We start from the raw sequence: 15,581 nt of genomic DNA, 5'->3' as shown, positions 1-15,581 counted from the left end.
GCCAACTGGGACTGAAGGTGTTATCTATGGACTTCATGTAGCTCTTTTTCAACCACACTAGACTTCATCTGCACTGCTAATGTAATCCTAGCTGGCAAGCAAGAAAGCTGAAACACTTATTATGATCCCAACATATCCGATATGTTTCTGAGAGATTTTTCTAATGCACTTGAACCTTGACTGAATCAAGCCCCTGTGAAAATCATCCAGCTGGATGGCACCCCTCTGAAAGCAATTGGCCAGGAGGGTTTAAATTCCCCAAACTTTTTGAACTAAGCTCCTTTTATTAAGGTAATTTTGTATTGCCTGCAATGTTTCTAAAGTACAATCTAGAAGTCTGAGATTAATGAAAGACATTAGGGGCTTTGAAGTACAAGAATGAATTAAAGTGCTTTTATTCATTCTGCAAGAGAATTGCTATGCAGTATAATGAGGGAAATACCAGACCTTTCATTCAAACTGCAACCTCCTGGTTTTAAGTCAGGAGGTCCTAAACACACACACACACGCACACACACACACACACACATACACCCCCAGACTGCAAATAGTAAAAGCTTCCACTTATCCCAGCTAAAAGGAATCTCATTCTGATGGTTCTGCAAAGATGAAATTGATATTCAGACTAAGCCCATGGGTGAGTTAGAGGTAGGAAGAAATAGTAATAGTATTTGTTCCTTTGGAGAGGATGCTGTCCCCTAAGTGGGGGACCCAAGGGCAAGTTCCATCTCTTACATGTATACTGACTGCACGATCCTAGGCCAGTCACCAAACCTTGGTGCTCAGAGCAATTCTCTGTGCCTGTGAATGGCAAAGAAGGCCCCAATCTGCATGCATGGAAGGAGCTCCCCTCTCTGAACTCAATGTAGTATTGAAATCTGATATGCTGATAGTAATATAGAAAAGGTTGAAACTATAAATCTTGTTCATAGGGTTTTCACCTGTATTTTCTCTTTTGATCTTCACAAAAACCTTTTGAGCTAATACCTGCCTCCCAGGGTTGACAGGGCCCTGGGGCGATAATGTTTGTGAAAGCATGTATTCAGTATCCAGTAAATATCTGCATGTGGTTGAATGATGGGAAATCTTTCCACTTTCACCTGATTGACAACTAAATGGGCTCTTGTCTTTTCATTCTACTTTCTTGTCTTTTTTTTTTCTTGTCTGCCTCTTGTCTTTTACTCTACTGCATGTCCCAAGGGAAGTAAGTAGTGGGGGGTCTAGAGTCAAGTAGGTGGTCCAGGAGATAGAGTGCTGGGCCTGGAGTCAGGAAGACCTGAGTTCAATTCTGGCTGCAGTGACTTAGCTGTGTGACCCTGGGCAAGTCACTTAACAGCCATTTGCCTCTGTTTCCACTTCTGTAAAATGGGGATAATAGCACCTACCTCCCAAGTTTTTGTGAGGATCAAATGATATATTTCTAAAGCAGTTTTGCAAACCTTCAAGCATTATATAAATGCAAGCTATATTATCATTATTATTGCTGGAAAACTAGGATTCACATATATGCTCTGCCCTGTAATACCTCTTTGGCCTCATTCTCCCCATCTGTTAAATGAGGAGGGATGATAATAACAATAAACAGTAGTAATAAGTAGCTAGCATTTCGGTAGCACTTTAATGTTTGCAAAAGTACTTTACAAATATTATCTCATTTGATCCTCATGACAACCCTAGGAGGTAGGTGCTGTAATTATCCCCATTTTATAGATGAGGAAACTGAGACAGAGAGAGAGGTTAAGTGACTAACCCAGGGTCACAAAACTAGTGTCTGGGGCAGATTGGAACTCAGATCTTCCTCACTCCAGGTACAGCCCTCTATTTACTGCACCATCTTGTTGCCTCTGAGGCCCTTCCAGTTCTGAATCTGTGGTTCTAGTGACATAGAACATGGATAGCTGAGGAAACTGAGGAATAGAGTAGACAGGACCTGACCATGGTCATGCCCCTTTTACATTATTGTTCTAGTAGAACTTAGGGTTTATCCTGCAAAGTACAGTTGTCTTTCTACTACATTCCTTTTAAGAAAAAAAAATGCCAATGGCATTAATACCCATGTTGATGTGAAATAATCTGTTATATGTTCCTACTATGTTCTTAATACTTTTTTAAATTTTTTAACTAGACCAGTGATTTCATCCTCCCCAATGAGGAGTTTCTCCTACCAATGCATATCTGTAGTTTTTCATCAACATAATGTCTTAGAATGTTGTCTAGGGCAGTGAGAGGTTAAGTGACTCACCTAGAGTCATACAGACAGTATATGACGGAATAGGTCTTCCTGACTCTTGGCCACCATTTTATCCATTGCTTATGTCAGACTGCTTTTCATTACAGACCCTTTATCTCCTTAAGATGGAAACCTTGCCTTGTGGGTTTTTGAAAGACTTTTACGATAGCAAATACCACAGCCAATCCCTCTCTTCCTTCCCCCTCACCCCACCAGGGCAGGAAAGAGTTGAATAATTCTCATTGTGTTCACTTCTCTTTTTGCTGTGGTTGCTGATGTGATTGGCGTTTTAGACTAAATTTATTGCAGTTTTTTTTTGGGTTGACTTCATCTGACCCTATCCCCATCCCTTTATGGCGCACAGTATCCGGCACTTTGGGCTGGGCCATCCAGGCTGTCTGTGTTTGTCTCTCCCATTTAGAATGTGGGCTCTTTGAAGCCGCTTGTGTATGTCCTCAGCTCTTAGAACAGTGTCTGGAACATGGCAAGCACTTAATAAATTCTTGTTAATTCGTTGATTGATTGTTACTAGACTTGGGCACAAAATGGAAGCAGGAAAAGCTAGATGTTTTCTTTCCTTGCAAATTTGACATCAGTTTATTAACAAGTTCCCTGTCTCCCTCTCTGCTTTTCAGCCACAACACAAAAACAACATCTTGGCTAGACCCTCGGTGCCTGAGCAAACAACAGAAGCCTCTGGAAGAATGTGAAGATGATGGTAAGGGGTGATGAGGGGACATTACGTTTGGCCTTAGTGACTGAGATTTGGAAATGTTTGTGAAAGAGTGTAGCAAGCAACATGCATGTGTGTTATGGGCGTAATTTCTTATAAAAAAAACGCTGTGAGCACGATCTATAAGTGCATTCATAAAGAAAGTTTTGCAGAATCATGATTGATGAGTTCTAAAGCTATAGGGTATCCATCGAGTTGTATTTCATAAACTCGATAATCTGTCTTCCTCCACTTAGTTTTTGCTGTGTGGATGATTAGGCCAAACTCTATTGAGCTTTTATGACTTCACCCAGAATCCATAGGTCCCACTGAGTACTTGAATTGACCATTGCCTCTCTACACCCATGGCCTAGCACCATCGTATAACTTGTCTGCATAGTCATCTCCAGGGATACACAAATATTTGACGAATCTGTGATTTTGTGGGTGAGAGAAATTCCTGGTATGGTAACTTCCATCGCCAATCCAACTTGCAAGTCCTCTGACTTAGATAAGTTAAAGAAATTTGCCTAATGTAACCAGCAGTTTATTGACTTCCAAAGGGTCTGCTTTCTTGTTAGTGTCAGAGCCAGGATTGAAATCCAGATCTTTCTAACTTTGAATAGTACCCTCTTCTGCTTCGGGAAAACAGTTGAAAAAGTGTTGTATTTCCAGTTAGCTGAACTTGATACCCATACCAACTCTATGGCTATCAAGTGACCTCTCTGGCCCTGGATTTCATCATCTGTAAAAGGAAAAGATAAGACTAGATGGTCTTGAAGATTTTTTTTTTAGCTCCAAATCGATGATCCAAAGACTTAGGGAAATTTAGAAATCAGTTTTCTCTAAAAAGTCGGATTTTCCCAACAGAATAACCTCATTAGGACTAAAGAAAGGCCTTGACAAGTTTTGGTGTCTTTATATCAACTGAAAGAAAGTCTCAGGTATGTGAGCAATGCAGTCTTTCAAGGAAGCAGTTGAGTTGTTTCCAATTAAAAACTGAAAATGGCTTATTGGCTCAAGAAGTTCCTAATGAAAATGTGTGCTTAGAAATGTTATGGCTTGAGTTTCTTTGAAAGGAAATCCTTAGTAAGACAGAGTGATCTGTTTGTTTTTGGCACGCTGAAGTCTATTTTCCACATCACATTGTTCTCTTTTCAACACAAAGCAGTTAAAAGGCTGATGTGTTGGCTGGTGGCTACCCTGTGTCGGATTTGAGCTTACGAATCAGTGGTATAATTACCCAAAACACATTGCACTAAGGGATAGTAGAACTTTCTGCAGTAATCTTCTTATATTGTCCTCGGGTCTTGGTAAACATTAAAAGGCAGCGATGCGTTTGTGTGGTATGTAAATTCATATGCGATGATTCCTGACTTTACCAGAAGTATATCTTCCCATCATCAACATAGAGAACTCCCAGGGTGGAAACTCCATGCACCAAGGCAGATTGACCACTTATCTGTAATTTCAACATCATGGAATTGCAATGAGAGAGAAGATTAAATATATATATGAAGAGAAAGTGGAGTAAAGGGGGGTAAACTCAATAATCAGGAACCACCTACTATGTTCCAGGTACTGTGCTAACAGCCGGGGATACAAAAAAGGAAAAGATGCCACTCGTTCTCAAGGAGCTCACAGACTAAAAGAGGGAGATAGCATGCAAACAACCTTGTTCAGACAAGCTGTAGACAGGATAGACTGGAGATAACTAGTGGAGGGAGGGCATTAGAATTAAATGGGATTAGGAAAGGCTTCTCATAGGAAGTGATTCCTTCCTAGTTAAAACCTGGTATTGCTCCAGGCAGGACCTGAATCCACATCTTTCAGATTCTAAGGCGGACCATTTATCCACTCTGACACATGGTGTTCCCTATCCTTGGCACTGCATAAAATACCCCAGCCATTGCCCTCTTAGAACTTATAGACTAAGGTAGACTAGTAAAGACAAATAGAAGAAGATGAAATGGGGTGCTGGACATGAATTCATTATTTACAAGATATGCGAGAGCCCCCATGAAGGGCATTTCAAAACATTAGGGATTTGAGCTGGAAGGGACCTTTGAGATCATTTCATATATCTCCTTCATTTTCAGGATTTCAGAACTGAGATCCAAGGGGTAACCTGATTTACCTAAGCTAAAAGGGGTACCTGGACCTGGATTTGAACCAGCACCTTTTGACTCCAAATTCAACAATCTTTCCCTGTACCACATGACCTCAGCAACTTTTTGTTAGAATAAAAAGCCCAGTGAGTCAGTGCTGTGACCTAGGGCCATGTTGTATTTTGATTGTTTTCTTGGCTTTCTCTATGATTACGAGATGTCAGGAAAAGAGGTGTTTGCTCTTTGGTGGAATGGGGTGTCCTGGCTCTTCGTAAATATTATATAGCGTGCATATTTTCTTATTCAAGATATCCCAAAAGTCTAAGTGCAATTGGAGTTTTTGTGTCAGCTCTCCTCCACCTTCACCCCTGAAGTCCTACTCCAGTGTTTCATTGTGTGTGGAAGTAATTCTAGGGTTTCAAAGAAAATACCAGTGGTGGGTAAACCCCAGTGTCCTTCCAAGTTGCAAAGGTTTTAGATTGGGTCCCCAGGATGGACTCCATGTCTGTTGTCCAAGGACCAGGTTCAAGTTCAGAGACACTCACTCTGCTTGACTGTGCAGTGATGGGCTTCTCAACTGTGACAGTTTTGAAAAACAGTCTACTTAATCATAGAGGGGTTGTGACCTGCAGCAGTGGAGAGAATACAATACCCCTACCAGTGAAATCACAGTTCATTGAAATAGTAAAGTAAATAAATATGCTATATAGACAGAGTACCAATTTTTTAGAACATGGAAGGCAATAAAATCCATTCAGCTATGAAAGTATACTGAAGCTACTCTGACTTATTCATTTCTCATAGCTGAGAATTCTAATCATACATGCAGCCCCTGCAATGGCTCATGGTTATCATTGTGAGCACTGATTAATGCTATATTGAGATGCATGAAAATGTTAAAGATTTCCAGCTAACAAGATGCCATATGACAGGTTTCCAGATAAGTTTGGTTGAGTTGAACAGTAGCAATAGTTATGGGTTTCCACTTGAAGAGGGAGTGTGGTACATTGGGAAGGTCAGTGGCTTTGGAGTCAAAGGTCTGGGGTCAAATTCCACCTCTAATACTGACTACCTGCAAGCCACTCTGTTTCACTGTGACTCAGTTTCCTTACTCATAAAATAAGAAGGTTGGACTCAGTGGTCTTAAAGGTGACTTCCAACTACAAATCCATGCTTCTAAGACCCTTGGTGTGCTCATTATATTTCTGTTTGTTTACTAACTCCATAGACAGATAAAGTATGATAAAGGGTCCGTGGATACCAACAGGTCCAAATCCTTGTTTCTGAGATGAAACATTGGTCCAGTGATACTGTGACTTCCTTAAGGTCACCCAGCTGGTCAAAGAGTTCTTTCCACTACATGACATTGTTCCCTTTTTGCCATTTATCTTGTGATGAATATATTTTCACCTCAAGTGCAGTTTGTTAGGTGTAGGTAGGTTGAATAAGAATTCGTCATTATGGCATTTAGACTATGTGCTCCTTGAAGACAGGAACTGTTTTTTGCCTTTTTTTTTGTATCCCTAGCACTTAGCATAGTGCCTGGCATATAGTAGGTGCTTAATAAATGCTTATTGACTAAGTGAAATGAAAAGCAAATCTGAATAAATACTCTCTCTCTCTCTCTCTCTCTCTATATATATATATATATGTATGTATGTATGTGTGTATATATATATATATGCATATATATGCACACACACACTCACACATAACATACATATATTTATATATACCTATACATATATGGATATATGTTTGTGTATATGTATCTTTGTGCAAACGCTTTTAAGAGCTAGCATATAAATATACATATATGCACACGTGTACCACTGTCAGACTGACCCCTGACCAGCGCCCAGTAACACATATTCACCACTGGGTGCTGTTTGCCATTTGTATAGCTTCCTAGTGTGCTTCTGATATCATGATGTGAATGCAGTGTGTACGTAAACTAACATTGTACTATTGGTTACAATGGATCTTCTACCTATTATCTCATATCTTGTTGTCATGCAGTGATTCTGTGAGTGTACTCTATTATCTGAAAGGTGTAGCAAGACCTACTCTTAAAACCCAATGTCCAAGATACAAGGAGCTGTTCTAGTCTGCTTGTCTTTCCTCTGTGACTTGAGTTTCATTCTAGGCACCTAACCCATTTGGACTGTGTTCCTTTCTCAACCATTACTCAGAGACACACATCTAGGTGACATGTTTAGGACAGAGCTGATCCCCACAATCAGGACTTTGGTTTGCAGTTATTAATCATTTGGTTAAGCTTTTCGATTCTGTTTAAAAAACTTGTCTCTCGTGTCTACTATGTGCCTAGAACTGTGCCAAATGATGTGATGGGTACAGATTAAGTACCTGATCCATCCTTGCCCTGTATTTGGAGAAACAAGGCTTAGAAATGCACAGCTAAGTAGAGGAGATGCCAGAATCCCAATTGATTTCAAAAGATGAAATTGTAATACTGATTATCAGGAAGAGAAGAAACCTAGACCTGTTTTGGGCAGCTGGAATTTTTTTTTAAAGAACACTCTGATATGCAAGTACTTTGACCCACACTTCAGTAAATATGTGGAACCTGGGGTATATCCAGGACAATGTGCATGAAGATTTTTGTGTTTCCTTGAGGTATCCTAATTGAGTAGAATGACTTTTTAAAGAACGCATTGTGTTTGAGTTCAAGCTACAATATACCCTCTCAATTTGACCTCGCCTTTTATTTTCAACCACTGATAGTCCTTAAAAGTTAAGTGATGTCTTAATTGTGAGTGTAATTGCTTAGCTGATTAGAAGAATATTGAAGAATTAAAAGGAGTGAGATATTAAAAGGCCTGGCAGCTTTATTCACTTGGAATGAGATCTGTAATAAGTGACTCTCACTTAAGAATGTGGAAATTGCAAAGCCATTTCTCATCTTTTACAACCAATCATATCCTATTTTGACATGCAAGGAAACGATCCCTATAATTATTTTGCCAATACAAGCACTTGACGTTTCATGATTTGCATTGATTGGGGTCTGAAGAGTTCCAAGGGTGGAAATGAGATGAGCCGAGCGCAGGTAAGGTCCAGATAACAAAATCGGGGTGTGGGCTGCTATTTTTATTCTAAAGGGTGTTTTCTTTCTTGGTGCTGGTGTCTGAATTTTTCTTTTCCTCTCTTCTATCTCATTTCCTGCTCTTCCTTTGGAGAAGAAGGGGTACACACCGAGGAATTGGACAGTGAACTAGGTAAATCTCTTTTCTATCCTTCTGTTTGCTCCATGCCTTAGATTATATATTTTTTTAAGTCTTTAGTGAATTGCTTAATCCTTCTGTTTCATTAGTTTGCACCTTTCCAATTATGATTTTTGTTTGGACTTATCACCAAAAGGTCAATTTGATAACCAAATACGGCTGATTCTTCAGTTATAATGAATGGATTCTCTACAGAAATGATTAGTAGATGAGGCTTAAGAAGGAAAATAAACTGAGTCTGAGAGAAAGAGCCCAGAAAGGGCAAGGAGAGATCTGGGATTATATTCTGGCTGCTCTGACTTTCTGGGAACCAGAGAATGATTTTTCTTGTTCTTCCTTACCCTTATTTTTTTTTCCCAGTCTGAAGTTACCCCTAGTCCAAATCCCACTATTAATCAGCACGGGAGCTGTGACATGCCCTGTTTCCAACTTGGGCTGATTTGCCCCTCCTTAGGTAACCAGGCAGCCCCCTACCCCTAGGGGCTCTGCCATATTAATGCTGAATTGAGGGTGGACACTCAATCTTCATAGCCACCTGCAGCTGAGAATTTACAATCCCAAGAGATCTACCACCTTCAGCCTCCCTGGCAGCAGAGATTACAGACATATGCCACCATGCCTGGCTGCCCTCATCTTTTAAAAGGTGGTGATGGTTGTATTTTCTTATCTGAAAAAGAAGCAGACTAATAAATGCTTCTTGAATGACTGAATAGAAGGAAAGAGAGAAATTCTGGATTGCTAGATTTCCTATACTTTGGGAAGTGGCCATCAAGAAGTAGTGGTGACTCTGTTGCATTGTAGCTGTGTTCCCTGGCTAGACTTAGCTGTGATTGCAAATTCAGAGCTGAAAGCAGCTTTGTTAGTCTGTGTTGAAGTAGCTCGTCAGTCCTTAAATGTACTCTTAGAGCTTACTTAGGACCAACTAGATTCACAGATAATCCGAAAGTATTTTATTCTGATTTTTAGATGCAGTTGGACTATCAGGTTTTTTTTGTGGGGGGGGTAAAAGGGATAATTGGTAGCACATTAACATTTTTATTATGTTGAGTTTAAACAACATTGAAATTAGTATGTAACCTCTGAGTGTGCACCACCTAAGGCTTGGATGAGAAAACTCACTGGTCAATATTGTATTTGCAGGAGGCCAGAGAAAATTGAAAACTGACCAGAATAGTCATCTTAGATTCAAAAGATCCTTTAATTATTCTTGCCTCTAATGGAACTATTTGAAATGATAGCCATAGCTTGATTAGCATATAAAATACCTTAAAATTATATGTAAGTAAATAATATGGAGCTTTCCCCACTCTGATTTAATTCTAATTTTTTTTTTCTTTTTGGGGACATAATAATCGCACATTTGTCCAACAGCTTCTTTAGCCAGGGTTGTGCTACACATATCATTTGTGTCTGGTTTCTTTAATGCCTCGGCTATATTCTGTTGTGGATTGATGTGCCAGCAACAGTCAATAAGCTATTGACCATTCTATTTTTAAGACATTCAAGAAACTCTTCTTGCGGTCAGTGTGGGAGGAATGACTCTGAGGCTAATCCTATATATTAAGGCAATTGGAGAGAAATTACCCCAGAACTAATTGGCTCATTCTAACAATATACGACCAAGCCCATTAAAGGGGACAGCACAATGATCCCATGCATAATGGGTTATAGGAATTGTTTGTTGAAACAGCCCAAACCACAGCCCTTGGTCCCTGAACAGAAAAGAAATGATCTGAAGGCGATCGTGAACAGGGAGCACAGTGATCAGCTTTGTTGAAATCGATCTGAAGTCCTAATTGATCTGAAAGCAGCTGGGACACTATAGTTAGGGTCAAATTTGTAAAGAGGGAAAGGAAAGCTCCAAGTCTCCCCTGGATCACTTTACAAGTGTCATTGTGTTATCCATTGCAAGATGAATGATAAAGATGGGGAAATGATGGAGAAAAAAAAAAGATTAAGGTTCTATTTCCATAACCCTAATATAATGCCGTCTGGACATACTGGGGCAGCTAGGTGGCGCCATAGTGCACTAGGACTTTAGTCAAGAAGACTCATCTTCATGTGCTCAAATCTGGCCTCAGACACTTACTGTGGGACCCTGGGCAAGTCACTTCACCCTGTTTGCCTCAGTTTCCTCATCTGTAAAATAAGCTGGAGAAAGAAATGGTAAACCTCTCCAGTATCTTTGCCAAAAAACAAACAAACCAAAATGCAGTCAGGAAGAGTTGGATACAACTGAAACCGCTGAACAGCAATCCGTTGTGGACACACCAGATCCAAAGTAGCTGATATCATTTTATGATCTTCCCTGAAAGGGACACGTGGGAGAAAGGCAGTATAAAAGAGTGAATAGTAAATGGCTGTTAAAGTCAGGAAGGCCTGGATTCAAATTCTGCCTCAGACAAAGCAGCAGTGTGACCTTGAACAAGTCACTAAACATCTCGGGTTCACTTCCTCATCTGTAAAATGAGAGGATTGAACTCATTAACAGCAGAGATCCCTTCCATCTCTAAATCTGTGATCCTAGGAGTGTACCCATAAGGTAGGCTAGGCATGATTCAGGTGGTGGTGTTTTGTCATTTTTCAGTTATGTCCGACTGTTCTTGGCCTCTTTTGGAGTTTTCTTGGCAAAGATCCTGAGTGAGTTTGCCACTTCCTTCTTCAGCTCATTTTACAGATGAGGAAACTGAGGTAAATAGGGTTAAGTGACTTGCCCAGAGTCACACAGCTCTTAAGTGTCTCAAGCTAGATCTGAGCTCGGGTCTTCCTAACTCCAGGGTCAGTGCTCTTTCCACTGGGCCACCTAGCTGCCTGTCTCTACTAAGAAAAAGGAAGGAAGGAAGGGAGGGAGGAAGGAAGAAAGAAGGAAGGAACAGAGGGAGGGAGGGAGGAAGGAAGGAAGGAAAGAGGAAGGAAGAAGGAAGGAGTAGGGAAGGAAGGGAGGGAGGAAGGGAAGGAGGAAGGAAGGGGGGAAGGGAGGGAGGGAGGAAGGAAGGAAGAAAGAAGGAAGGAGGAAGGAAGGGAGGGAGGAAGGAAGGAAGGAAAGAGGAAGGAAGAAGGAAGGAGTAGGGAAGGAAGGGAGGAAGGGAGGGAGGAAGGAAGGAAGAAAGAAGGAAGAAGGAAGGGAGGGAGGGAGGAAGGAAGGAAGGAAGAAGGGAGGGAGGAAGAAGGAAGGAAGGAAGGAAGGAAGGAAGGAAGGAAGGAAGGAAGGAAGGAAGAAGGGAAGAAAGGAAAGAAAGAAAGAAAGAAAGAAAGAAAGAAAGAAAGAAAGAAAGAAAGAAAGAAAGAAAGAAAGAAAGAAAGAAAGAAAGAAAGAAAGAAAGAAAGGGAAGGAGGAAAGAAGGAAGGAAGGAAGGAAGGAAGGAAGGAAGGAAGGAAGGAAGGAAGGAAGGAAGGAAGGAAGGAAAGAAAGAAGAAAGGGAGGGAGGGAGGAAAGAAAGAAAGAAAGGAAGGAAGAAAGAGAGAGAGAGAGAAAGAGAGAGAGAGAGAGAAAGAGAGAGAGAGAGAGAGAAAGAAAGAAAGAAAGAAAGAAAGAAAGAAAGAAAAAAGAAAGAAAGAAAGAGAGAAGGAAGGAAGGAAGGAAGAAGGAAGGGAGAGAGAAAGAAAATGTGTGTATATGTATATATGAATGTGTGTGTGTGTGTATATACATATATGAATATATAGGATATACAATGTATGCTCATGTATATGTATTTAAAGTACACACACATAGTTATTCCCATGAACCTCCTCCACCATTATCCAATATAGCCCATTTCCATGATACATAAATCTTGCTTTCAAAAAACACACACTAGGTACTCTTTATGGACTATGAATTTCAAAATGCAAAAATAAAGATCTAACATTTATATAGTACCTTAAAGTGTGCAAATCATTTTGCAGAAGTCATTTCAACTGATCCTCGCCACAACTCTATGAGGCACGTGCTATTATTATCCCATTTAACAGATGAGGAAACTGAGGCTAGTTGGGTTAAGGGACTTCTACTTGGTTTGAATCCACATTTTCCTGACTCCATCACTACCCAACTAAACTGCTTCTAATATGCCTCTAAGAATGCTTTCTCCCCTGGTGGCTTACCTTTTTGATCCATATGATTTGATTATAGAATTGTGGTTTCTGAACTGGGTTGTCAAAGCTGGCTTGAGACTTCTGAGATGTAGTTGCCTTTTGGAATTGCCAAAGGTCCCTGCAGAAATCTCCCAGCAAACTGTATGCTCAACTAGTACACCGTTGTAACCCATATTCTGAGTTGCGGACTGTTTTAAGTGAAATAAATTGGCATTGGGGGGTGACTAAAAGTTAATAGATTTTGGTCTGAAAATGTGCATTTGCTTTGTATTGTACATTTGAGCTTTTAAAAAATGCCACATGGCTCTTATGTTATCTTTGTGGCTTTTGCAGTTTTGCTGTTTTTGACCTGAGGGACATTTAAAGGATGCCCGCAGCCATTGGCTGCTCTTCTCCCCCTCCCCCATAAGGATCACCCAGGATGGGGCAGGTATGAGTAGGCTGTGATCTCCATCCTTGGAAGGGAGTTAGCTGCATTGGTCCCGTGGAGTAACTTCCAAGCCTAAGCAGTAGGCTGTCTAAAGTTTGTCACTGTGATGACAGAGTGATTGGGAGCACTGGTTTGAGACAGATGACATCTTCAACTCCAGCCTGCGGCCTTTCCGGGATGTCTCCCCTGCCCTTGGCTCTCTCTATATAGGTGGCTGGTCTCTGTTCTCGGAACTTACCAGAAATGATTTCATAGCCCATCTGCCTGTCTGATAACTATTGTAATTAGGAGGTTTGTCCTAATCGCTAAGAACCTTCCTAGCTTCATATTTTTAGTCTTGAATGGATTCTATCCTCTATCTTTTTTATTTGTTTTGTTTTTGCCTTTTATTTATTTATATTATTTTTATCATATTTTATTTCCTCCTCAATCACATGTTAAAACAATTTTTAACATTTGTGGGTTTGGTTTTGTTTTTTAAGTTTTGAGTTCCAAATTCTAGCCCTCCTCCCTCTGTGAGATGGTAGCTAATCTGTTATAGGTTATACTTGTTCATTTATGTAAAAGATTTCCATATTAGTTCTTTTGTACAAGAAGACTCAAATGAAAAAGGAGAGAGATAGTATACTTCAGTCTGTATTCAGACAATATCATTTCTTTCTCTGGAGGCAGTTAGCATTTTTCATCATGAATCAAACAGGTAATTTTGATTTTAAAAAATTAAAAAGTTTTTGCACAAATAAAACCAACGTAACCAATATTAGTGGGAAAGCAGAAGACTGAGGGGGTTTGATTTTGCAGCAAATATCTCAGATAAAGGCCTCATTTCTCAAACTTACAGAGAACGGAGTCAAATTTATAAGATTAAAAGTAATTCCCCAATTCATAAATGGTCAAAGGATATGAACAGACAGTTTTCAGACAAAGAGATCAAAGCTATCTATAGTTATATAAAAAAATGCTCTAAACCACTATTGATTAGAGAAATGCAAATTAAAACAACTCTGAGGTATCGCCACACATCTATCAGATTGGTTAATCTGACAAAAAAGGAAAATTATAAATATTAGATGAGACGTGGGAAAACTGGGACACTAATGCACTGTTCTAGAGTTGTGAACTGATCCAGCCATTCTGGAGAGCAATTTGGACTATGCCCAAAGGGCTATAAGACTATGCATATCCTGTCCTCTACCTTTGCTCTGGAACTTGGCCACATTCCCAGTCAATCTTCTTGCTATTGTTTAATAAAATTAATATTATTAATAATTAATATCCAATAAAATCATTAAGATCAAATGCTATTAATCATATAGAATAAAATAATTACTGTGATGATATATTTAATGATAATATTAAATAATAACATAAACTGTTATTTTTATAGCACCTTTATAGTTTCTATATAACACTTAATAGACATGATCCCATTTGGACCTCACAATAACCCTATGAAGGAAGAAAATGCAAGGATTGTTACCCCCATTTACCAGATGAGGAAACTGAGTCTCAAAGAACTGTAATGAGATGCCCATGGTCTCCCAGTTGGATTTCTGTGTCCTATTACCCTGCCTCTGGGCTTCCTAACTCCATGTTCAATGCCCTACCTCCTACTCCACCCTACCTCTCCATTGGCTAGAGGCTGTTGAGCGGCCACTATTATTATATAAAATAAGTTAACTGTATTGGAGAAACCAGGAAGACTTTTAGAGCTTTTAATTTTCTTTTAGAAATTGATATGTTCAGTTTTTAAATATGTATATATTCATTCTAAATTATCATTTCTAAAAATTAACAATATTCCCTTAAAAAAATTCACCCCATGTCATTACCTGTGCATCCCTTATTCTCCTATTTTATGGGCTAATGATCAGGAAACAAAATAAATGTAAGTAGCCAATTTTTAAAAGTTGTGGTTAATCCCAGTGAAACAGTGTATTTCTGAGTGTACCTCTTGCCTCATTCCCACATGTTTGGCACTTTCATCTGTCCCATCAAAGGAAAAGCATGAAATCACGTGCCACATTTTACGTTTTTTTTAATTTCCTGATTCGTCTCTTTGTTCTTAAGTGGTTGGAAACATTCTCCTGGCTTGTTTTTATTTAGATGGTAATTTTCAGTGTTCTTTAAGTAAGCTGTTTCCCAAGCCTTCCTGTTATAAAGGTCTCCAAGCCTCAGTTTATAAGAATGCCAAGTGATGTCAACATCTGCAGAGGGGCCCTGATGTATACTTAGCTGCTTAGGTTTGAAGGATTCAAAGACCCAGAAAACCTTCGAAGTGTCAAAAAAAAATGAGGATGGGAGGTGGGCCCTGCCTCTTTGTTTGCAAACAACTCACATGTGCAGTAAAAGCTGTGAAATGAATGTCTCTTGATGTTCAGCCAAACCTGAAAGTGAATGTAAACTTGGAGTAATTAGGCTGCGTGTGTGTGTCTATGTGTGTCTGTGTTTGCTCCTCATTCTTGTAGACTGCTGGTCATGGAGCTGAACTTGCTAAGTTCTCTCTGTGTCCTTAACTAAGCTTTTCTAATGAGTAGGACTCTCCTTGTTAATGTCAGCTACATAACTGCCTGCCCTCAATGGATGGAATGAAGGAAGGAAGGAAGGAAGGAAGGAAGGAAGGAAGGAAGGAAGGAAGGAAGGAAGGAAGGAAGGAAGGAAGGAAGGAAGGAAGGAAGGAAGGAAGGAAGGAAAGAAGGAAGGAAGGAAGGAAGGAAGGAAGGAAAGAAGGAAGGAAGGAAGGAAGGAAGGAAGGAAAGAAGGAAGGAAGGAAGGAAGG

The 15,581-nt window shown here is 39.8% G+C and overlaps 1 protein-coding gene across 21 annotated transcripts in view; it reads left to right on the top strand.

Moving 5' to 3' along the window:
* Positions 1–15,581, top strand: part of MAGI1 (membrane associated guanylate kinase, WW and PDZ domain containing 1) — a 711,509-nt gene that overhangs the window by 590,384 nt on the left and 105,544 nt on the right. For 10 of the 21 annotated variants that reach the window (XM_078152122.1, XM_078152128.1, XM_078152123.1 and 7 more), the window contains exons 6-7: positions 2,866–2,948; positions 8,251–8,289. In XM_078152122.1, the coding sequence (XP_078008248.1) occupies positions 2,866–2,948; positions 8,251–8,289 (122 nt within the window). The remainder of the gene's footprint in view (positions 1–2,865; positions 2,949–8,250; positions 8,290–15,581) is intronic. The other 11 variants (XM_020978990.2, XM_078152134.1, XM_020978995.2 and 8 more) reach the window with 2 other exon arrangements.

The sequence above is a fragment of the Phascolarctos cinereus genome, unplaced genomic scaffold, assembly GCF_003287225.1.
Source record: "Phascolarctos cinereus isolate Bilbo 61053 unplaced genomic scaffold, phaCin_HiC Scaffold_4;HRSCAF=312, whole genome shotgun sequence".
Taxonomy (NCBI): Eukaryota; Metazoa; Chordata; class Mammalia; order Diprotodontia; family Phascolarctidae; genus Phascolarctos; species Phascolarctos cinereus.
The sequence above is the reverse complement of the archived record's forward strand: the minus strand, read 5'-3'. Positions and strand labels throughout refer to the sequence as shown.